Source organism: Erpetoichthys calabaricus, chromosome 1, assembly GCF_900747795.2.
Source record: "Erpetoichthys calabaricus chromosome 1, fErpCal1.3, whole genome shotgun sequence".
Taxonomy (NCBI): domain Eukaryota; kingdom Metazoa; phylum Chordata; class Cladistia; order Polypteriformes; family Polypteridae; genus Erpetoichthys; species Erpetoichthys calabaricus.
Genome location: NC_041394.2, coordinates 55,915,820 through 55,941,193, shown reverse-complemented (window position 1 = coordinate 55,941,193; position 25,374 = coordinate 55,915,820). Strand labels below are relative to the sequence as shown.

General features: G+C 36.4%; 1 protein-coding gene across 4 annotated transcripts in view; it reads left to right on the top strand.

The window, feature by feature from the left end:
- The window catches only part of LOC114652324 (cytosolic purine 5'-nucleotidase-like), a 55,154-nt gene that overhangs the window by 8,243 nt on the left and 21,537 nt on the right, over positions 1-25,374 (top strand). For 2 of the 4 annotated variants that reach the window (XM_051931790.1, XM_051931786.1), the window contains exons 3-15: positions 2,386-2,503; positions 8,335-8,430; positions 9,817-9,908; positions 11,988-12,045; positions 13,093-13,186; positions 14,202-14,255; positions 14,718-14,801; positions 14,896-14,937; positions 21,065-21,172; positions 22,068-22,134; positions 24,089-24,259; positions 24,591-24,683; positions 24,946-24,997. In XM_051931790.1, the coding sequence (XP_051787750.1) occupies positions 2,386-2,503; positions 8,335-8,430; positions 9,817-9,908; positions 11,988-12,045; positions 13,093-13,186; positions 14,202-14,255; positions 14,718-14,801; positions 14,896-14,937; positions 21,065-21,172; positions 22,068-22,134; positions 24,089-24,259; positions 24,591-24,683; positions 24,946-24,997 (1,129 nt within the window). Of the gene's footprint in view, positions 1-2,385; positions 2,504-8,334; positions 8,431-9,816; positions 9,909-11,987; positions 12,046-13,092; positions 13,187-14,201; positions 14,256-14,717; positions 14,802-14,895; positions 14,938-21,064; positions 21,173-22,067; positions 22,135-24,088; positions 24,264-24,590; positions 24,684-24,945; positions 24,998-25,374 lie in introns of all 4 variants that reach the window. The other 2 variants (XM_051931797.1, XM_051931799.1) reach the window with 2 other exon arrangements.

Below are 25,374 nucleotides of genomic sequence, written 5' to 3'. Positions count from 1 at the left end.
CAATTGCTGAGTGCTTTGAGTAGTGAGAAAAGCACTAAATAAATGCAAAGAATTATTGTTGCAACTAACATGAGCTGGGTGTAATCAACTTAGTGGCATTGACTTCATCCTACTGAATCTGACAGAGTCAAATAGGTTATCATCCTGATTAATCAGTCAAGGTTTGATTGTATTTAGGATTCTTCTTTCCCCTTGTATTGTTACAGAGGAGGTACTGCTTATCCAAGTCGGCACAAGCCATTCAGTTGAATATAATATCAGAAAATATGCATGTGGATTAATGTAAATAGTGTTAAACATGCGTATTTTAATAGAAACAATACATTGACTAAATTCAGAAGAAAAATGTTGTCTTTTGACATTTTCACCCTACAGAGTTCGACATCTTTTCCAAGTGAACATGACTGAACTATGTGAGCCTAATGACTAAACATAAATGACAAATAGTATTGAAATATAATCTGTGGCGAAGGTGAACCTTGCATGGATTTATTTTCTGCCTTCTCAGTGTCATTAAATAATTATGAAGTCTTGTGGACTGCTACACTGTCTTTTCTACCTCATCTCAGTTTACAGGTTAAAGAGAAATAACAGATGCTGAAATAAAATTTAAGAGATGAATTAATGCTGTGTTTCAGATGAACAGTGTAAATATCTCAGCTTCACACACATCTGGATCAGAGCCCCACTTATATCATGTAGGAGCCATATACTGCCATTTAATAGCCATAGAAGCTGTCCCAGCGTTTTCTGTAAAGAAACTGAGGCATTTGATTTAAGCTTGTCACACAAGAAAATATACAGAAGTACAGTTGATAGATTAAATAGATCAGTCAATTAATTTTTATATAGCACCACACATATACACAAATATAGGCAATGTCTCAATAAACATTGAATCTGGTTTCCTGAATCCATTGACAATGTAGTATCCACTAGGATAATAGTGTTTCCTCATTTGAATACACTCCCACTATACTTCAGATTAGGTGGACAGGTACAGTAAGATCTGGAAATTTTGCCAGGTCACTAAAAGGAAAGAGGGTACACTGAAAGTATGTAGTGTCATTAATTTGTTCTCCTTCGTACCACAGCCATGCCAGTTTTCATTGTAGATGAATAAATTATGCCCCAGTTGGTGTATTATTCACAAGATTGTTAATCTGCCTGCCCATTTATACTTTACCAAACAAGCTTAATCAAGTCCAGGGTCACAACAACCTTAGCCTGTTACAGCGGCACTAGGCAGAAGGCAGAAACTAGCTATAAAAATTACACCAGTTCATTGTAGAGCATGATGGTGCGAACACCAATGCTATCACTCACATATAGAAAATTTGGAGTCACCATTTAACTTAACTTGCATGTCTTTGGGATGGGAGAGATAAAGTAGAGTACCAGGAAAATAACCTATGCAAATATGGGTTCAAAAAAGCAAACTCCACAAAGATAGCGAGGCAAACTAGGATTCAGCCAAGGACTTTGGAGCTGTGAGGAAGTACTGGTAAACACAGGACTATCAAGGACAACAACAGCAAAACGCTAATGTTAAATTATTACTTAAAAGTGAATATGTGCAACCAGGGCTTTGCAGTTACATACTTTCTTAATGTTCATCTAAGACTACCTCCATTTCTTTCTTTCTACAATTAAAAAATATAAGCAACCCTTTTTTAATCTTGGATGGGGTGGCTTTGAGATGAAGCTCATCCTGGGAGCAATGGCTACATTGACAGAAAACAACCTTGAACTGAATAGGACATTAGTCCTTTATAAGACACTTTTTCTTGTGCATACACCAACAAAGAAGCAATTTAGAGTTGGTAATCGACAAAAGAGCCTGCAAGCTCAACACAGAACCCTCCATATTCAGCAATCTAAAAGTATGACAAACATTATCAAGCAGCATGTTTTAAATAACCAGTGCCAAGTATGACAATGGTTATCCAGTTATTGGATGGCAGTGAGAAAGGCTAGTTTCTTATTGATATTATTCAAAAACAGTAATTTGAAGGGCATTTTGTTTTTGAACAATAATATTGACAGAAGCGGAACCTTTCAGCTTGGTGAATGGACAGGATAGGGTTAATTACATGCCAGTCATTTTGAATCTCTTTATTTCATGTGAGTCTGCTTCTTTTATGCAGGCCTGGTAAAACTATGTTTAACTTCAGGTTGTCACTGAAGTAAATTACATATTGAGCCTGGGATTGAGGGGTAAAAATATATCCCTTTACTGCAGAATGTCTTCATTTCCTAATTGCTGACAAACCTATGAAATGCAAATCCTTTTTGTAGTTACATTATTTTTCCTCTGTGTATTTTTTCTATTTCATATGAGACTCAGTCCATGTTAAATTGTATGTCTGTCTTTTTCTATTCTAGTGTACAAGTCACCTGATTACGAAGAACTTTGCTTTGAGCTGCTTCTAGACCGTCTTGTGTCAATTGGATATCCTCATGAAATTCTGGAGTACAAATATGACCCCAGTTTTCCAACCAGGTAAGTTCTCTCGTTTTTGCTGTTTTTGTCTGTGATTGGTTATTTGGTTTGGTAATGGATATAGCTGATATGGGAGTACTGGACAAGAATGACAGAATATGTGACCTGTTGCTGAAATGTTCACCTATACTTCATTGTGTAACACTTCAGCTCTTATAGGTGGTGCATATAAAAATATGTATTAGGTTTTGCTGTTTTTTGTTGTTCTCTCTATCGGAAGGGACTGGCAAGGAGATATTAAGTAATGAGAAGTTGTGATGAATCCAATAAATTATAGGGATTGGACACATTTATTCTAGAGTGCCTAAGGAGCGTAGTGAGAGCATATATAAACCCTTAAGGAGTATATTTCAAAATTAACTGAGGAATTTGTTAAGGACTGGAAGATAGTATAAATTACCTCATTATTTAAAAAGGGTGAATGGGTGGATCCAAGTGTCTGTAGGGCTGTAAACCTAAAACGCGTCATGACTAAGTTAATGGAAATAATTATTAAGGAAAATATTGGGTATTTCATGACAAAAACTGGTGTGTTTGTGAGCAGCCATAATGGGTTTCAGATGAGGAAGGTCATGTTTTACCATCATGCTAGAGTTCTATGAGGAAGCATGCAAAGGATATGATCAGGGAGATGTATATGATATAATTTATCTTGATTTTCAGAAAGTTATAACATGCCTCAAACAATGGTATCAAAGTGTTGTGATGCAAGGAATATTATCAGAATCTGATGATGTTAAAAGTGGTATCCTTCAGGGGTCAGTGCTGGAGCTGCTGCTCTTTTTAGTAATATATATATATAAATGATCTACAGAGAAATATAAATAACAAGCCGGTTAATATTGCAGATAAAACCAATCTAGGTTGAAAAGTAGATAATATAGAATCAGCTGAACAATAGCTGAGGCAATTGTACAAAATGCAGGTTTGCTCAGATTTGCCTCTTCCCTTCATTCATTGATCCAGAGTCCTATATTTAATTCAGAAGCTCAGTCCAATGTGAATTGTATTTTCTGTTTATGATTTGCGCTGATTTTTCAAAAAGTATCCATTTAACAATATTTCAACAAAAATGTATGTGTTTTGCACATTTCCAGCATACGACTGGATAAATGACTTGTGGATTATGCAATAGTAGTTTTTTTTTCTTCACATGGAGGTTTTCTATGTTGTTTACCAATGTACATCATTGGTCACCATTGCTTTATATCATAACTTTTTAATATCTTCATTCTGCATGAAATCATGAGATTAAATTTTTTTTCTTGGTCATCACTACAAACTACATGGGGTAAGTAAGGTAAGTAACTTACTAAAAATATAATTTTAGGGGAAGTAATCATTTAAAATGAGTTCTTCAACAAGAATATGAGGACATAGATGGAAACTCAAAAAGGGTAAATTTCACAAAAAAAAACATAGGCACATGGCATTAATTACAATTAAAAGTATAGTGTTAGAGAGTAGGAATTTATTAATATTCAAAACTTGTATTGATATTATTTTGGAGAAATTAGGCGAATAAGATTGGCAAGCTTTTGTTGGGCTGAATGGCTTGTTCTTGTCAAACAATTTCTATTTTTTTAAACTTCACTTTAGTATACAATATGTGAAGTAGAAGGCTGAAAAAGATAATCAGTTGAGCTGTATAATCACTAATTCACCAATTTATTATTAAACCCATCCAGTTTGTGGGAAGACGTTGAAATCCAGAAGAAAAGCCACGTGAATAAGGAGAGAGCATTAACCGTGCCACCATGCTTTCCCTTGATCTGTTCGAATAATGTATTCATAGTGTTGTTATGGTAGAAAGCTCTATTTTACAAAAGGAGAATCACTTTTATATCTATTCCTTTTAAGTTTTTTTGGTCTATAGACTTGTTGCTAGAAAGGCTCTCTCTCTCTATCTTTACCTCTCTCTCTCTCTAATTGAGGATAAAGTATGTGGATCTTGAGAATAAAAAATCAAGTTTAGCCTGATATTCCTTGTTGTACTAAGGAATTGGTTCCAATGTTATGTCATATAACACTAAAGGAAATCCTAAAAGTTGGAGCCAAAAAAGATTGGCAAAAACTTTCTGTTCCCATAGAAACAGCTAAATTAACACAGCAATATAACGGTGGGGAATTTGTTTGCCAACTGAACTGGAAAATGTTTTTGAGGAACTCCATCAGTCAATCCATTGTGCTGCCTCACTCATTTCTGTCTGTCTTCAGCCGGGATAAAATAAATATACATTTGTAGTTCAAGAAAGTTAATTTAACATATAACCCGGAGAAACTGTCATGGCTTAAAAGTTTAAAAAATACCGAAGCACAATTGTCTGCCTACTGGTTAGACCCTTGGAAGAAAATTTTATCCTATTTATATAGACATACACACACATATGCATACACACAATATCACGTTTTACACTTTAGTATAAATTGCTGTGCCTCAGACAATAAAAAAATCTTCTGTTTTAATCCTGTCAATCTATAGATGTATACCTTTGTGAGCCTACATAATTCTAGGATTAGGTCTCAGGCAGTTCTGATGTTTAAAATACTCTCTGTTACACATATAGTTGTCTCTGGGATTTGCAAGCCTGCAGAGTGACAACTGCATAAAAATTAAGTTTAGTTCAATGTAGAGTAGTCCCCATCATATTAGTTAACACCTGCCTCATTAAACTAAAAGTGTTTCTATTTTTCAAATACTTTGGAATCCTTCTCTCTATTTTCTTACCCATCTATCCAGGTAAGAGGCTTCCGGAAGCATCTGTCCTTGCAGCACAAGGTAGAAAGTATGAATTCACTCTAGATAAAGTGCCAGTCCATTACAGGACACAAGCACTCACACCCTCATCTATTCATAGGGTGTCAGTTTAGAGTTTTCATTTAAGCTAACTTGCATGTTTTAGGGTGTGGAAGGAAAATCAGAACACCCTGAGGAAAACTCATGCAGATATGTGAAAGACATGGTAAATCATTGGTTGTAGCAAAATTCCCGAGTTCTGGTTAATTTTTTAGCAAATATCTATCTATCTATCTATCTATCTATCTATCTATCTATCTATCTATCTATCTATCTATCTATCTACTTTTCCCAGTGATATGTATTTTCAGTCCAAGAGGCCAGAAGATGCAATGTCCCTGTCCATCTCTCTTTTACATAAAGGCACTGTTAGTCTTTACACATTTACAAATGACACAACTGAATTTACTAAATGTGGCATTGTAACGATAATTAAGTGTTTTCCTTCTTTATAACTATTTATTTAGCATATACCATTCTTCAAGGCAGCATTCACAAATTAGAACAAGTGTGAGTGTTCATCAGGAAAAACACAACAAACAATACAGAACAAAAAACTCAGATAAATAAATAAATAATGTGTAAATATCTAGATCCATGGCTAGATGAAAATTAGCAGTTAAAAACAGTTGGTGGACAATAATTGTGAGTATGGGTGAGACCTGAATTTATACTTTGTAGTTTGGAATGCCACTTGAGTGCTAAAGTTGAGAGCAGAAGGTAAAGGAATAATGTATTATATTAAACTTAACTTGAGACTAATTGCAGAAAAAATACAGGTAACCTAAATATTTTTGTATTAAGTAGTATTGTTTTTAACAAGGCATATCACATCAGGAGCTAAGACAAAGACTTTGTGCAAAACTACACGTTAGCTGAGGTTGTTAAATAAGCATTGAAAAGGCTCAACACTGTGATAGTAACAAAATTGAAATCAAATATATAACAGTCATTTTCTGTTGTCGTTAGTGTGAAATGAAACAGCTTTTGGATGCTATGATGAATACTTAGCATATAACAACAGGAATTCGGAGATCTTGAGTTAGAAAATGAACAGAGATGAGATCAATAAGAGATCAATACTTTTAGGGTGCTGGAGAAGTATTTAAAAATCTATTCTTAGTAAAATTGTTGATTCAAAAGCAGATTAGTGAAAAGGAATCTGCTCTGCAGTACGTTTAAAAAGCAGTAGACCTTCCATTTTACTATATAAAAATACAAATAGGTTGATTCTGGCAGCGATATGTAAAATTAAACTGTAAAATACCTTAATATTTTAAAAATTTTGCAATTCTCTTTTGTCCTTTTTTAATGTCCTTTTTTTAATGAAAAAATCCAGAATATTCATCAGTCTTTCTGTACGGATTCCTCCAATACTTCATTTGAATTTCACCCACCAACCCACCCATTTTCCTCTTTTCAGCTTCCTGCTTTCTCAGAAATCTCAGATCTTGTCTGCAAGTCTAAGCCATCCACCTGTCAGTTGGACCCCCTCCCTAAAGTTCTGGTCAAAGCCTGCCTCCCCTCTCTGGTCCCCCTTATCTCTGCTATAATCCACTCTTCTCTCACTACTGGTACTGTTCCTTCATCTTTTAAAACTGCTGCAATAACCCCAATACTGAAAAAACCTGGTGCCGATCCGACTAATTTCAGTAATTTTCGTCCTATTTCTAATCTACCCTTCATTTCCAAAATTCTTGAAAAAACAGTGGCTATTCAACTTCATTCTCATTTATCTCAAAAATAATTTGTATGAACAGTTCCAGTCTGGCTTTCGTCCCCTCCACAGTACAGAAACGGCACTTATAAAAATTACTAATGACCTCCTTATGGCAGCTGATTCTGGTTAATTACTATTCTCATCCTCCTTTGACACTATTTGTCACACTACTCTTCTCAATAGATTATCTTCGATTGACATTACCCACACTCCACTAGATTGGTTCAGATCCTATCTCTCAGGGCGCACTCAGTTTGTTCAGCTTAAAACTTTCACATCCCAACCCACCGCTGTTACTTCAGGTGTGCCCCAGGGTTCTGTCCTGGGGCCCCTCCTTTTCATTATTTCATTTCATTTTTTTAAATATATATATATTGTAAACTTTAGGTGATTTAGTCTTCTTAAATTTACAGCAGTAGTAATGACTTAGAATCACATCTTCTAAGGGTGTCTTGAAAAAGTAAGATGATTTGTTCTGTCCCTAGCCTACTACTGTCTCCCTAATTTAAAGGCAATGAGAAAACAGCCATGCTAATAAATCCCTAATTGCTCAGCTTTCAGTGACAGTTAACTAACAACCCGCCAAATTTCCAACAGATGAATGGGGTCTATTTTAGGTAGACAGTCAGATATGACTTGAAGTGTCATAGATGGTGCCTGATGCCCTCCATATGACCCCAATAGGATTTTGTGATGCACTTGCTCACTGACTGTCTTACAATAGGGAAAACTGACATAACTCCCCTCTTGATCTTCATGTTAGATATTTTTAGGAGATTCTCAGTGCTCTGATAAACTCATGATCTAATATTTGGCTCATCTTGACTGTGTGCCTGAACAGCAGGCCTTGCTTTAAGCTCCCAGATCCCTGTGCCAACTCCTCATTGGGCTTCTCAGTGTCTCATTGTGAAATATGACTGGTATTTATCAGGCTGCCTTTCTGTATGTCTGGATGCCTTTTGCACAGTTATTCATTTTTTTCTATTTGGCTTACTTACTTTGTGTTTAGATGTACATTTATATGTATTAAGGCAAATGATGACCTGTATGATTTTTGCCATAGTCTTCTTATGTGTTCTCCACTGTTCTGTTTAGAAATTATGTATGAGTATGATAGGACAAAAGGAGAACATTGTGATGACAGTCAAAAATTTTTCTTCTATGACTTCATTGCATGTAGCTCGGCACCTGATTCCCTCTCTGAAGCCTCCTTCACTGATTCTGATATTCAAGATCTCCTTTTATTAATTATTATTTCTAGCCTGCAGCAGGTGTTTTTTAGGTATAATTCAGTCTCCTGTATTGTGTCTTTAGGGGATTGGTGTTTGACACTCTCTATGGGAACCTGCTGAAAGTGGACGCCCATGGGAACATCTTGGTGTGCACACATGGCTTCCGTTTCCTCAAAGGGTAAGATAAATATTGTTAGTGGGCAAAGCAAAGGGAAGAGATGTAATGGATGGCTGCATGGAAGTGAGGACATTTCTGACATAATGACAATTAATGTGCTTCCCTAAAAAATACAGCATGTGCACATCTACACTCACTCACGAGGCCTGTTTACAGTTACTAATTAACACATGGGAGCAGCACACTGATGGCTAGTAAGCGGAATATAGATCACTGTCTGATATTGATATTGTTTTCTGTTTTTCAGCATATTCATTGAAGCCCATTCCATTAGGATTTAAGATATTAATATTTATTTCTTGGGGATCACATGTTTTGACTGTCATGATGGTGGGAGTCTATCTCAGCTAAATTTGGTAAAAAGCAAGAATCAAACTAAATAGGGTGCCATTCTCTCACAGGGCTCACTCACATATGCACCCATATTCTCTCATATATACCCTGTTTGGACTGGTTAGTTAACCTAAGATCCCCATCTTTGGGATGTGGAAGGAAAACTGAAGCACCTGAAAAAGAAAAGCGGACACAGTCACATTCTCAGTCCATATTTCCCAGTATAAGTCTCTCCTTGACCTCTGAATGGGCCAACTACTGTTTTGGTTTGGTAAGCCAATCATCCAGCAATATGTGAATTCAGTCTTGGTGACTCTGGGTGAATCTTGTTTGTTGTAATCCCAGTAATCAGCACTGCCCTATTAAGGAGGACATATTGTTAAATGGCCTGTGACTGACAGGCCAAGCAGCTGGCTGAGAGCTGGCCACAAGTGTCACTGAGAGTGGAGAAAAAGTCATGTCTCTCTCACTGCCTTGTACTGAGAAAGATTAGGTATCCGTAGAAATCTCAAGTGTGATAGGCGGGTGGGATGGGGGTTGGAGACAACAAGAGAAAAGTAATACGATCTCAACATAGTTCATTTCACATGCTATTGCAGTCAAGCTGAAGTGGCATGTTCTTTGAACCCAGAGATGCTGTCTCACTGACAGATGCCTCCAATTTATAACAGGAACAAGTGAAGGACTGATTTTAGTTATTTGGCACAAACTTTGAATATTTAACTGGTCTTCAACACAAAAGCTTTAGACCACTATTATAACTTTAATTTTACTTCTATCATCCATACACACTTTGCATCTAAAAGTATTCACTTCTTGAAATGTACATTTCAAAAATTCTTTTTTTTATTATCTGAGAAGAATCTATTAGTGTTGTCCTCAAATAATTCACTATACTGCTAAATGCCTGGACATTAGTTTCTCAAAGTGATTGCTAAATATCTTGCTAAACATCAAGCAAAACTCTACATGTTTGCTACAGTTGTCATTGTATCTATCAACTGCCTCTTAGTTTCAAATGCCTAACACCTCACGAATATTCTTTATTTTCAGACAAGAGATTCGGGACTATTATCCCAATAAGTTCATCCAGAGAGATAACACAGATCGATTCTACATCCTTAATACTCTCTTCAACCTCTCAGGTAGGCTTGTGTGAATTAAACAGTGAATATTTGTTTATTCTGAACACTTACTTTAACACAAAGGTTTAACACTGTTGCCTGAATTATTGCCAGAACAAATCCTCATTTACCAGAACAAATTCTCATTACCAAGTTTGATCTGTTATTAACATTATCTAGTTAGATCTTAGTTAGCTTTGTTACTCATTATCATATCTTATTACAGTGGATGTTTATGGAGTCACTTACTATAATTACATTTGATGTTTGTTAGGGGTCCTATGCCTATGCCTTATAATATCTTATGACTGAATGTTTTCAGGAATCTTTGCTTCCTAGTGGTTGTCCCCCAAATGAATCAATGAACTGTTTTTTTCATATTGTGCCTCATCACAAAACACTTTATAAAGTAAAAAAGAGACACTGTAAAGGCAAATAACAAGGCTAATTTTAAGCTGATTAATGTACAAGAAATGCAGTTGGAAAATTTTCAGACATGAAAAGGTCTGGCAAATATCCTGCCAAAACACAGAAATGTACTTAGGACAGTAAAACATACATCTTTCTTTACCTGTGTATTTTCCTAAAAATGTCTTTGATTTTTTTATTCTGAAAACTTTTACTGCATGCATTGATTGCGATTCCCATACATTTATTTGTTTTTTACCACATATATGTGAATACCTGTAACTTACAATAAGTGGATCATAAACACTTCAGTTTCTGGTGATTTCAGCCAGTTCTCTGCAGATGTCTTGGTTTGCTGATAATTTCTGCCAGTTATACCCAGATGCCTTTCATTGCCAAGTAATCCTGCCAATTATCACTAGATGTGTTTGGCTGAATTTTGTTAATGGCTGATGACTCTTACAAACCTAGTTAGCAACTTCTATGTCTGAATGTCAGTAAGGACTTTGTACTGTTTTTTGTAAGTATTTTTGCTGCCTTGCATTAATGTTGACCTTTAGGAGCCCAAATCTAACTACTGATCCATTAATTAATTCACGGTCTATATACAGCAATTACACAGTCAAATGGGCAGGCTCAGGGCAAACTGTGCCTAAAATGAGAGGACGTTAAATATATTTGAGATGGTTGGGAGGGTTAGTAGGGTGAGAAAAGTAGCCTATGAAGTTTTAAAAAGTAAAATGCATGTAAGTATAAATTAAGAGAGGTAAACTAAGAGAGAACATAAAGTACAAAGGAATCAAATACCACAAGACATTCTGCTGCCACAGGGCCTGGTGGTGCAAATAATTTGCCATTTTCTATTGGGTAAGAAATCTTCTCCACTTTACCACTTTCTAATAGCATCACAAAATATATTCTGTTACATGTCCTCTTTTCTTCATTATGTTATCTTAATTTTTTTTATCTGTCTGCCTCCCTACCAGATCAACTCTTGTCCCAACTCACCTTCTGAGTCTATGATCAGTTACCTCCTAGCAGGAAGTGGTCTTATAATACCTAATCTGGAGTTATTCTTAGGCTGTACTCTATGTTACATCTGCAGGTAGAGACAGGCCTGTAAAGGTTTTTGGGACACCAGAGTACAGTAATTTCTGGCAACACTTTGTATTGTTGCACTCCTAAACCCCTATATACATGTAAAGGTGTCAGGCACAACATATATTTCCCAAATGCCTGCCCTCACTTCCTCTGTGGTGCATACTGTCTGCTATCTAGCATTCTTTAAGAATCTACCTGGCTTCCTTTTAGTCCATTAGGCTCTCTCTCTGTCTCCCCCTCTCTCTATTTTTCTTCTTTCTCCACGCCCAGCCCCCCAATCCTGGTGCTTCTAAAGAATTCCTTTTCTGGCTACTTTCTGAACATAAAGAGTTTACCAATCCCTCATGACAGTTCCTGTTCACTCACACTGGCCTGTGTGTGTGGGGTTTATTGTCTCCAAATTGTTCTCATCATTTTTTCTCAGCCCTTTGTCAAAACAGACCCCTTCTGCTCGTGGTAACCTGTTATAATCCAAGCAATTCCTTATGCATAAACTTTCAAATACAGTATGTACATTTTAGTCTTTTGAAAAAGCAGCAATATATTTCACTGGATTACCCAATTTCACAGATTTTCTTCTTGTCTTTACAGAAACCTACCTCTATGCTTGCCTTGTGAACTTCTTCACCAACTGCTCCAGATATGTCAAGTAAGATATTGTCCTGACTCCCAAATGTATTACCATCAGCAGGGAAAAGGGTATATGAGAGATGTGTGTTTATATGTGCTCTGTTAATTTGAGATTTCTTACACATTCTGTCTCTCTCATCACAGTGAGAACTATTTTTAACAACTATTTTTTAACCCTAAAGCATTGCCTTTAAAAGACTTAAACAACATAGCAGGACAGGGCAATCGGTTGCATGGTGTTTTGAGTTACCTGATGTACCTGATTAACCTAATACACATTATAAAGGAACACCAGAGTACTTACTTACTACTTGGGTCCTCCTGTGCCTTTCAGCACATTGGGCAATAACTTGGCACCATCTTTTCTGATTAGTTGCTACTCCTTCAGCATCTTGCCAAGCAATGTTGATTTGTTTCAGGTCATCATGGAATGTTCTGTGCCACGTGAGCTTTGGCCTTCCTTGTTTCCCTATCCATTCCAGTGGAATCCATTTCGTGGCCGTCTTTGAATGGTGGTATTCGGGGAGATGCAGGATGTGGCCAGTCAGCCTCATTCGCCATTACGCAATAATTTCAGACAGTCAACGTGCCTTTGCCCTACTCCAGACCTTTTTGTTGGTAATGTGGTCACACCAGCTTATCTTCAAAATCTGCCTCTGGCATCTCTAGTGGAACACATTCATCTTCTTATCAGTTCTGACTGTACACTTCCATGTTTCACTGGCATAGATGGCTGATGGTAGAACAATGTTATTATAGAGTTTCATATCAATGGTAATAAAATAAGTGAGCATAAAATCAAGCACACAGCCATGCAATGTTGACAAACATTTAGTTGTGATGGTCAGGTGTCCAAAATATACCTCTTTGAGGCTCAATAGGCTTCTAAGTGTTTTAAGCCTTGTAGGTGCAACAACACAACTATTCTACCTGGCACTCACAATTATAGCAGATAAAAATTTAATGAAATATTTAATATATCCAGGACTGTCAATTCTAGCTTGATTACTAGAATTCACCATTCTAATGACTTTTTAACTAAAAGTTTCTTTTTTTTTCTTCCTAGTCACTCTAAAGGATTTAAACATGGAGATCTGTTCATGTCCTTTTGCAGTATGTTCCAAGATGTCAGAGATGCTATGAACTACCTACATGACTCTGTGAGGACCTGTCATTCACCTGCAGCATTTTTTTCTAGAGTGATCTTGAGTGTGTGTGCAAAGAGGCTTGTATCTCCAAGTTTGTACAGACACAAGAAGAACTTGCAAACATTCTCATGTTGCATATACTGTAAATGAACTACTTTTATTAGATGTGACTGACACAACTGATCGTTGTGACAGAGAGTGGCCACATGGTGTATGTTGGTCACACTTACAAGTGAGAATTTCACTGTACTCTGTACACTTGAAAGGAATAACTCAAACAATGGAAAGAAAAACAATTATGAGTAGGTAGAAGTGAATGTGCGTGAGTATATTTATGTATTTGTGAATGAATTTTGGCTAAGAGAGGCCATTTGGTCCTGGAATTCTTAGGTAAGTAACCTGAAGACTTTGGACAATTGGCTCTAGATGTGTTACATGGTAGATAATTTAAACTCTCAGAGATCAGTAGTTCAGTGCCATCTGAAAATTAATACAGATAGGTCCAATACTTGGACCAAAAATTTTAATTAAGTCATAAATTATTATTATTATAGGTACACAAACAAATACCTAGGAGCCATGATACAGGTGATTTTTTTTTAAATATAAAGATTATGCTGTCCCTGGGATGAATTTCACATAGCAGCAGATTATTAACCATAGTCTTGGCATTTTTTGAAGGTAAAGTCACATACAAATTAAAAAAATCAATGATATTTAAGAAGGCTAATTATCTTGAAATAGTTTTGAAGACAAACAACCTGCATTCTGCCTTTGTGTACCATTAAAAAAGGGAATTTATATTCTCAATACCCTTCTTCACCTTGTATAAATGTGCTGCATGTTTGTGTAGATGTATTCAAGATAATTTAGTTTTCAAACAGTCTAAGCATTTTGTTAAGATCCGCTTCACAATGTGTATTTGTGCAGATTATTTTTATTGGTGGAGGTGAGTGTGTGGTTAAAGGCAGAGCTTGTCTTAAAGGTGTATTTCCAAATCTTACAATTCTTTCATCTCTTTCATTAGAACATCTTGAAAGAAAAGACAGCAGAAGACCTGAACCGGTACCTTATTAAAGATGTAAGTGCTCTTATAAGGGCTTATTTCACAGGAGTTCTGTAATTGCATTAACTGTCTTAATGAAGGGTGATTACATTTTTAAATTGCTAAACTAGGACATGGGAGGATAGTGAAAGAATATAACTAGGAGTATTTCTTACAACTACTGTACTATTCCTGGCCAAGGGAGATGTAGGTCAGAAAATGAACATGACTTAATCTAAATTGCCAACAGGGCATGGCTTTAAGACAATCTTTTTCACATTGATGCAATCAAGGCACCCAGAAAAGAATAACACAGGTTGAAATATGAGCCAGAATAACATTTTTACTGGACACTGATACACTCAGCTCCAAATCAGTATTATCCCTGAAAAGTGCCTGACAAAAGTTAATCACAAACTGGGAGCACAAGAATGTTTGTGGGGAGCTAACCAGTAATAGTTTTCCTTAGAGAGAGATAAATTCTGCATTGTTTTTCAGCCCCGCCTGCCTCTTTTGCTTAGTCGCATGAAAGAAGTTGCAAAAGTCTTTCTGGCAACCAATAGTGATTACTCCTACACAAATGTGAGTAACTGATAAACATTATGAGAAAACTAGATAAATATCACCTCACATGATTATGACAATGATGGTGATACTCTTGCTTTTATCTTCTCAGGCCATTATGAATTTCCTGTTTGACCATCCAGACTCATCAAATGTGAGTTGATTAATGTGATGATCATGAAATGTTTGGAAGAAGATTTCTGGCTTAGGAACATAATGCTATGGAAAAATTTAGCAGTACACTATCACAAGACGCAATGGATATAGAGAATATACTGATGAGAGTGTTGAGAAAGGAGATGTATAGATTTTGTTAAAAGAACTGGAGTTACAATGTGAAATTATATATAATACCACAATATAAATACAAGATAAAATTAATAGTAAAGTGAATTTCAGAATATAGTAACTGAACCAGAGACAGCAGGTAAACATGCCAAAAACACAGCACTATGCATTAGATATAGACGGTTAATTCCAAAGTACAGTAAAGAAGTTGCCAATTTTCTTCATCTAAATTTTCTTACATTCATTTGTAAACTAAGTAAAAAACAACATTATATAAAGTTATAGAGGCAGTGAGTATTATATATGCAATGAATAGAAAGTATCTGGGTAGGAGTAATATTCTGGACAACCTTCACCACCCTCTGTGGGGCTTTATGATCTTAATCAAGCAGGTCCCATACTGGGATTTTATGCAGCCAGTGAGAATAATAATAATTCATTACATTTATATAGCACTTTTCTCAGTACTCAAAGCTCTATCCACACAGGGAGGAACCAGGAAGCGAACCCACAATCTTCCACAGTCTCCTTACTGCAAAGCAGAAGCACTACCACTGCGCCACCCATGAGAACTCTACTCTCATACCACATCCACTTCAGAACAGGCCTTCCACCTGAATCTAAGCATGTTTGAACTTGGCCAGTACTTGGATGTGAGACCAACCAGGAAAAGCTTGGGTTGCTGCTGGAAGAGGTGTTGGTGAGGTCACCCTGTGGTCTGAATGTGGATCCCAATACACCAGTGCAGTGACAGGGACACTGTGTTGAGAAAATGACTCCATGCTTTGGGTGAGACGTAAAATCAAGGTCCTGACTCTCTGTGGTCATAAAAAATCACTGGGCATCCTTTGTAAAGAGTAGGGTGTTTTCCGAAATCCTTTCTAAACTACTCACCATAGCCTAGTCATTCTGGTGCTTTAATCATTCCCTGCCTGTAATTGGCTAAGTATCTCTCACCCCCTTCACCACTTAACAGCTGATGTGTGGTGAGCATACTGGCACAAATTAGCTGCCATTGCAACATCCAGGTGAATGCTGCATATTAGTGGTAGTTGAAGTGGTTCCTCACTCACTATGTAAAGCACTATATTTGTGAACAGTAGGGGGTGCCACTGAACCCCCAAACCTCAGATACACAAGGCCGAACACAATTCCAGGTTCAATAAAATGGATTTTTAATCCACACAACTCAATTACGACTATTATTGTAGCCAATATAAAAACTTAATTGTTCACTCTATCTCTTCTCTCTCTATTTCTCTCTCACTCCTTCTCTCGACCAGTGAATTTCTGAAGTATGGCGGCAGGCTGTCCGAGGTATAGCGGCAGGCTCCTTTTAAGATGGACCTAGGTGTACTTCCGGTGGGACATCATGGCTTGTTGGAAGTATTTCCTGGTCATCAGGAAACCAGGGAGGTCCTCCCCTGGTAGTGCTCTGTATCATCACCCAAGGACTCCTACAGGGCTTCACTTCTTGACTCCAGTTCCCATGCAGCCCTGTGGGTGTCCAAACCGGGACTACTTGCACGGAACACTGACACCTATTAATTTGAGGGATCAACTGCTCCTGGCTTCCAGCACTCATGAGTCCATCCTTTCTTCCAGAATCCCAGTCAGGAAGGGAATTATAAGGTGTCCCAGCCGGTTAGTGTCTGCAGCCTTCCATTATGGCTTCCCAATCGGGTAAAAAATCCTCTTCGATCCTGGCCAGGATACCCATCCATCCTCCTGGGCATTTGCAATGTAAAGAATTAATTAATTACTGTGCACCTATAGAAGTTAGTGACAACAGATGAAAAAAAGGTGCTTTCCTCACACGTCTAAAGAAGTTGAAGGATTAGTGAGCTTTCTTGACAACAGTTGTGCTTGCTTCAGTTCAACAATAATGGTCACTCCACTCTGACCCACTCAAAAGCATCCCCTCCAGTGCTGAGGGGAGTGTGGTCTTCCTTCTGCTTCATGATATATATGATGAGCCCCTTGTTTGTTTGTTTGTTTGTTTGTTTGTTTGTTTGTTTTATTTTTTTGACATTAAGGGTGAGTCATCAGATAAACCTCTATTCTGTAAGCTGTCTCATCTTTGTTAGCGATTAGGCCTACAATGGTGGTGTCATCAGCAAATTTAATGATGGAGCTGCAGTTGTATGTGGTGTAAGTGCCATGGTGGATGGACACGAGTCTTGACTGGGATAGAAGGTGAATTCTTGCCAAGGTGTTAGGCCATAACAGAAGGGCAGCATGAGAGGAGGCTCATCCTGGCTGGAATCATAATTGATTCCTATCCAATTTGAAATAAAAGAATATGTGGGGCCATGGCTCAAAAAGTACCAGAAGCAGTCTTCCTTGAATGGATGAATCAGAGTCAGGTGCAGAGGACAAAACTCGACTGGAGGAGAGGAAGATACTGTGTTCATTGGTGCTTGTGGTGTGTACTTGCTGGAAAAAGGAAGTATTGTAAATAAAAAACATTTAATTGCACCAGGGACTGTCTTGGTGTAATTGTGTCTGGGGTTAAGGGGTTCAGTGACACCTTGTGGAGGTCACAATGGTCTGGAACCCCTGCAGATTTTATTTTTTTCAGCTGTCTGGAGTTTTTTTTTTGTTTTTTCTGTCCTCCCTGGCCATCGGACCTTACTCTTATTGTATGTTAATTAATGTTGACTTATTTTAATTCTTACTTTGTCTTTTATTTTTCTTTTCTTCATTATGTAAAGCACTTTGAGCTATATGTTTTGTATGAAAATGTGCTATATAAATAAATGTTGTTGTTGTACACAGTCAGAGGTAAACAAGAAGTACAGAAATGAGCTAAGCACAGTGCCTTTTGCTGACAGTGTAGCACAGGGGTGCCCAATGCGTCGATCGCGATCCACCAGTAGATCGCAAAGGTAGTGCAGGTAGATCGCGTTTCATTCAAAAAAAATTTGTTTTTTTAAACATCAGTCTATCATATATCCTCCCTATGGCATTTGCCACTTGATTGACATACAGGGCGGTCAGTCTGAGATCTCTTTTCTTCTAACACACTGGTCATCCCGCACGCACGATCAAACACGCGAGCTGCTGCAGAACTCCGGCTGTGATCTAGTTAGCCTTCCAATTTATATCGACTAAAGAAGGGATTTAAAAAAAATTTGTTTGGGGAGGGTATGGGCTGGATGTGGAATTGGAAGAGGGTTTTTTTCCTCACAATGTCGCAATCGAAGTGCGTTTGTCTGATCTGTCAATCTATCATTGCTATTCCAAAGAAGGAAAATGTGGAAAGGCACTTTCGAACTGTTCATAAAAACTACGGAACTGACTTCCTTCCAAAAAGCGATCTGAGAAAGAGAAAGGAGAGGGAACTAAAATCGCAGTTAATCGGACAGCCATCATTTTTCACATTCAGCTGAAGTCTGGGGCTCTTGGACAGTTTTGGAACTTACTCACAGCGGCAAAGTACCTAAACATGAGGAAATGTGCTACCTCCTTGACTGCATTATTTGGCTCTACTTATTTATGCGAGTTAGCCTTTTCCCACATGAAGATTATTAAATCCAAATACTGTAGTGACCATAAATGTATTGAATTGTTATTGAGCCATAAAAGTTATTCAGTTATGCAAGGTACGACAACATATATGTATAAAGTATACTCAGTATGTATACTATATATATATATATATATATATATATATATATATATATATATATATATATATATATATATATATATATATATATATACACAGCATTTTTAATGTAGGTAGATCATTTCGACCTGGTCATTTTAAAAGTAGCTCGCAAGCCGAAAAAGTGTGGGCACCCCTGGTGTAGAAGATGTGATCCTGCCAATCCACACCTACTGAGGTTTGTTGGTTTAGAATGTCCAGTTTTAGAGAGCATTGTTAAAGGCTTAATTAAGGTGTTTGGCCTCCTTTGACAAACCTACCAGTAGATATGCTTAATGACCATATAAACTGGATTTTTTATTTTACCTTGCTATAGTAAGACACTAGCAAGAAACATGGTGACTGATATGGTCATGTGTGTAGTATGACCTGGCCACACGTGCTGAGCCACAAGCTCATAGAAAAACGCTAAGCGAAATAACCTAGAGACTATGATTTTTTTTTGCTTTAATATTAGTTGAAGGAAATGCAGATACTTGTTTTACATAATCCAAGTAAATCTGGATGAGCAAAACCTTATCTAAACACTGGAACATTTTGTAGGCTGGGGTAGAATGAAGGTCCAAAGGGATTCATTTTAAGGAATCTGAGTTGTCTCTGGACAAGTGTCCTTTCTCTGTTTATAAATCTTCGCATTTAAACATAATTTTTAAGGTAAGAAACAACATGCACTCACCTTTTAAGGTACTATATTGACTTTTTTACCAAAGGTAATTAAATAGAAATATGGCTATCATTTCAAAGCTGTCAATGGATTACGGCATTTAAATGTACAAAAATAACACTGTTTTAGTTAAGCAGCTTCAAAAAATGGATAGAATTAATTGTTCAACAAAAATTAGCAAGGATCAAGTTTCCTGGTGCAAAACCTTTAGAACTGCTCCTCTGTTTTTAATATCTCATGTTGGCCATTTGTGTAAATATTTGTGTGCAATTTTATTTTTGCCAACTGTTCCACACAGCATTGCTACAACTGCAGGTGAAATCCACTTAAAGCCCCCCTCATAGTATTGATTTGGAGTGAGGCTTTGACTCTGTCTTTCCATAACTGTTTTTTAGCTATTCAATTTTGTGTTCAGTCAGATTTTGGTATCAATGTCCTGTGGCAGGATCAATTTTCAGTCCAACTTCAGTTTGACAAAATAACTCCCATTTTTACAATTATTTTCAGCTACTTTGTGGATTTTGGTAATCTTAGTTATAGCAAGCTTCCCAAGCCCAACAGCAACAATCAACAAAATCACTTTATCTTTGACGAGTGTCACTGGACTACAAATTGTTGTAGGAGGTTTTTTCTACACACACATTATTTTTAGCAAATGTACTAATTTTTGTTCTTTTTTAGATCAGTGGTTTCTCCATTCTTGAACTTCTTTTTAGATCAGTTTTGATTAATCACTTTGTGAAAAATGATTTATGCAATTTGACACATATAGTGTGCAAGAAATGTCTGTGATCCTTTAATTGTGAACTGGGGGTCCTGGGGGATTTTTTAGCATGCTTTACTTGGTGGACTTCAAAACATTACATATTGAATCTACTTCAAGATAATCTTTGGTATTGTGGAATGAGGTGAAAAAGTAGGATTTAAAATTGAGTATTAGGAAATTCTCGCATAATGTAAAACCAATAGGGAATTATGTTAAAATATGTCACATCATTTTCTAACTCACTTAATCCAGCAGGTTCACAGGATAGGAGACTAATCTCAGCCAGGATAGGGCGCACGACAGGAACACACCCTAAACAGGACACCAGTCCATCACAAGGTCTAAAAATATTAAGAATAGACATACAGCACATATCTGAAAATGTGAAATGGCAATAGAGTGGACTTAATGAAAAGTAGACAGACAGTGATGTGTAGTATAAAAAAGTAACATCGGCAGAAAGGATCATAAAAGAATATCGGATAGTAAAAATAATTGATCATTTAGAATATGCAAGTGCAATTGGCCTGTAACAATTTCCCATCATTGGAGTGGGGATGTGCTTTGAAATTGGCCAAGCAATGATACTATTTAATAGGAAGACATTATTTCACTTAAACATCAACTACACAACACCAAACCCACTGTTTGATCCTTAATAAGATACTTAGCCTGCCTGGTTATCAATTGTAAACAGTCACTTTGGGTAACAACATCTGGCAAAAGTTAAATAATAACACTAATAATAACATTGATATAGATGTCCATATTTAGGAACTGTTCAACATCACTCTCTGTAGATACACCATAAATGATGGAGTGAATTACTTTGCTTTTAGGAATGTACTACACTGACGTTTTCATCTAATCCTCCTTCTTTACTGCCAACACAGGCTGATGTTCCCAAAACATCCTGGATGTCATACTTTGATCTCATTGTTGTGGATGCAAGGAAGCCACTGTTTTTTGGGGAAGGGACTGTACTGCGACAGGTAGACACGGTAAGATTTTAATAAAAACCTGAAACTCTTACTGGGAAGAGCCCAGCAGATGCTTTAAAAATTCCTAATCTTTTTGGGACTCCCCTGAGAACTTAAGTAAAACTTGTGCTTACTGAAAGCAAAATAACTTGTTATGATTTCTTATACTTTCTTGAAAATGTCAACTATATTTTGCTGCTCCTAAAATTTTCCTTGATATTGTTATCCATTAAAAGTGAAGTACTACTCACCATATTATATTTATGACTGTGTCACCTTTTAAATATTTATGGCTCGTCAGTCTGAAAAAACTTAAAACTTGAAACCATCATCTGTTTATTCAACTGGAATAAGATTGCCAGTGGTATTACAGTACCCTCTAGTGGCCAACTAGCAAAAGTGTTATTTTCGTGATTAAATCAATCTTCATTTTAAATAACACCGTGTAACGTGAATAATATCACAAACACTGTCCAAAGTAATTAAGAATGTTACAAATCAAGATAAATCATTACATGCACACAAGAGCAGATATAAAAGATGGCACAGAGTCCCATAATATGGGAATTTCCTTTGAAAGGGTGAAAGATAATAAGAAAATTACATGTAAGCATCTTTTAACATGTAATATATAAAATTTACACCTTTATCGTCACCTTTAATATACATAAGTTACTACAATGGATGGATTTTTATAAGTGATTATTTTATTCTAAGTGGTTGTAAGATGAAACGGCAGCTCTTCACTTGAGATCAGCCTGCTATTAGTTAACATATTTTTACAGTTTGCTGTTTAAAATTTGTATATTCTGAGTGGTTTTGTATATTTCTGACTGTTGTTAATATGTGTAGGGCCCTGTAACACTGTCGTTTCCCCTTGAAATACTGTTGATGATTTCTGTTTTCCCTATTGCAGTATACTGGGAAACTGCGCATTGGAATGTACACCGGGGGTCTGGAACATGGCACAGTGTATTCTGGAGGTATAATTTAATCTCTTATGGAATAGCAAATACAAATTATATCAGAGCATTATGTAAGTGGCTTAGTGAAATATCAAAACAAAATAAAAAATCCAGTCACTTTAAAAAAGAGCTTAGTCTGGACTCTAAACAATGGCCCACCAGATATTTTGAATTTTCCTTTTGTGGGTTAAACATACCATATCAAACTGAAATTGCAGATGGGTAAATGAAGTAAGAACATAGGTGTTATAAGAACATACAATTGAGGGGTAAATGGTCTAAGATGCAGTGATTGCTGAAGAAAAATTTGGCCATAATCGAAATAAGCAATCAAAAGGAGGCTTTGCTGCACAAAATATGATGTAAGCTGACAGTAGGTCTAAACTGAAATCGGACATCTGGTCCACAACATACAATTGCCGTCCCTGGCAGCTTCCATAACTGAAACTTTGTTATGTTTCAGCAGGTAACTTTCCAGTACTTTCAGCTCTTTCAGAGAGATTTTGGCCTTCACTGTTTCCATTTATTTACAAATCAGGCGACTAAGGAATAAGACATGAACAATAGAAGAAAATCTTAGATTAGCTTTTAATACTGATTTAATTTCTTGAAACAAACAGTTGTAAAGGCACTAATTTAATATCATCAAACAAGAGCTTCTTCTGCAGCAGGAACAATGGGTAGTTTCTTGTCTGAGATTCAAGATCTGTTTCTCTAGCTGTGTCTAGCTGATTTGGTACAGAGTAAAGGCCCTAAGGCTCAATTGCCAAGGCAGTACTCAGCTGTTAATTAATAAAGACACATTAGAGTAGCAGCAATATGATAAAGTAGTTCTCCCTTTATTACCATTTTAATTAAATTTTATTTATGACATTTGCCCAACAAGTGATCCAGCTCCACATATGGCCCACTTGCTTCTCTTTTTTATGGTACCCAAATTTTTGGTCAACAGATGCTAATTTACTTTTACAGTTTCTCTCTGGATATTTACATCTTAAAAGGCCTTGATCTGCAACTCATATAGCGTGTTGTATTTACAGTACAAATAAAAAATACATCTCATGTGTGTATAAGTACCTGCTAAATCTGACATACTAACTATTGATTATATTTTTGTCATACAACATCTACGTGATGATCATTGGAACATCAGGGTTGCAGATTCAAAAGAAAGAGAACTTATACTATTAGCATAAATCTGTATGGTACAGAGTCACACAAATATACTTATTTACAGAGACAGTGGTGCTGTTACTCACTTTCAAACATATATTCTATCAGGCTTATGTAGAGTTTCTAGTTTTTGAACAAAAATGTTCCCTCTTGCCTAGCACATACATACACATTATAAATTTAATATCATATACCCATCAAATTTTGTTGTGAACTGGTGTCTTCAGTTACAGTTCTATTGGCACAGTCATGATGATCCAAACTAGAACATGACTCCCATCTACACTGACCAATGCTCTGAATATACTTTAACAACTATAAAATCATATGATGTTGGAGCTTTTCCTGACAACAGTCTGCACAAAGCAATAATCAGATCTGCATGGGATGTATGCCCATAGTCAAAGACTAATGCACTTACTGAAAATTACACACATTATTTTTTTAGCTTATTAGTTAACTTAATATTCATCTATGTATCCATCAATTATGTTAACCTGCTTATTCCAATACAGGGGGCTAAAAACATGAACCACCTGTAATTGAAGACATTACTCCATCAAAAGGAACACTCACAAAGATACACATACTACACCGGTTTAGAGTCACCTATTAATTTAGTTGCCATCCAGCTTAACCTGCATGTGACTGAATTATGGGAGTATCATAAGGAAAATTTTCTGTGAATAAACTATTATTGGAATCTTGTCTTCAGGAACTGTCAAGCAAAAGCACTAGCCACCATGTTGACCTTAACATAAAATATTCACATTCATATTTAACAATTTTTTATGTACAGGCTCTTCAGATATTATTTGTGACCTGCTGGGAATGAAGGGTAAAGATATTTTGTATGTGGGTGATCACATTTTTGGAGACATCCTCAAATCTAAGAAACGACAAGGCTGGAAGACTTGCTTAATAGTTCCTGAACTAGCCAAGGAGCTTCAAGTATGGGCTGAGAAGAGCAGTGAGTATGTGATGCCTTTTCAAAGATTTATCTAACCAACAGCTAACCTGCTGATTGGGTTCCAGGTGGTGGCCTGAAAGGGAACTGAGAATTTACCCAGGCCTTCTAATCATTCACTGAAGGCCTAAGAAAAAAAATTACATTTATTTACTGACACGCTAAAGTACTAAACAGCAAAAAATGTTCAACTTATATTTTTATTTCTTAGACTGGTATAATTAAGCTTTATGTCTTATGATTTATTTAGCTTAATAAAAATAATACTTCATGTTAAGTGACTTGAAAATAGTTGTAACCAAGGATTTTGTTTTATTTGTCTTATTTGTCCCAGGAGAGACCAGTCCAGCAATTGCTCAGAGCTCCTGTTTAGGTCTTCAGTGTCTTTCCCATTACAGTTCACCATTCACTCTACTAAAGTTCTCATGTTAGTATACCAAGTAAATGACTAGTCAAAATGTCTCTCCAGACCACTCAGTCACATTTTAGACAAATGATCATACAAGGCAATATTTAATTTTAGCCATTAGCAATCTTGACAGAAGAGAGTTCTGTGTAATCAGTAAACATTTTGTAAAGGGATTAAAGATAATATGCCTCCAAAAAAGAGTATGGAGATATGGAAATCTAAGATTAGGACAGAGGCTGTTTTGTTGAAGCAAACATAATTCTAACTTTCTTTATTTCAGGTGTATTTGAAGAACTAAAGAATCTGGACATTTACTTGGCTGAGCTTTATAAGTATGTTATGACATATGTTTGAATTTGGCATTTGTCATCATTTGTGTGACCGTCAAAATTTACCAGCATGTATGGTAGCTCAAGAACTAAAGTAACAGCCTGTTAATGCCCTGTTTCTTATCTAAAAAAATTTTTAAAAATGTTCTCCATAAATCTTCATTTAGTACAATAGATATTTTCATTTTACTGATTTTATCATTAGTCAGACACATTTACAGTAAACATCTGGATACAAATTAAATGTTAACTGTAACATCTGTTCAGGTTAGCATCATACTGTAAACAATCAAATCAATCAAAATGCTACCTGCCACAAGGTAGTATAAGTTTGAATGCAGTATCATTTTATCCATTTTGAATAGCAGTGTATAAATGCT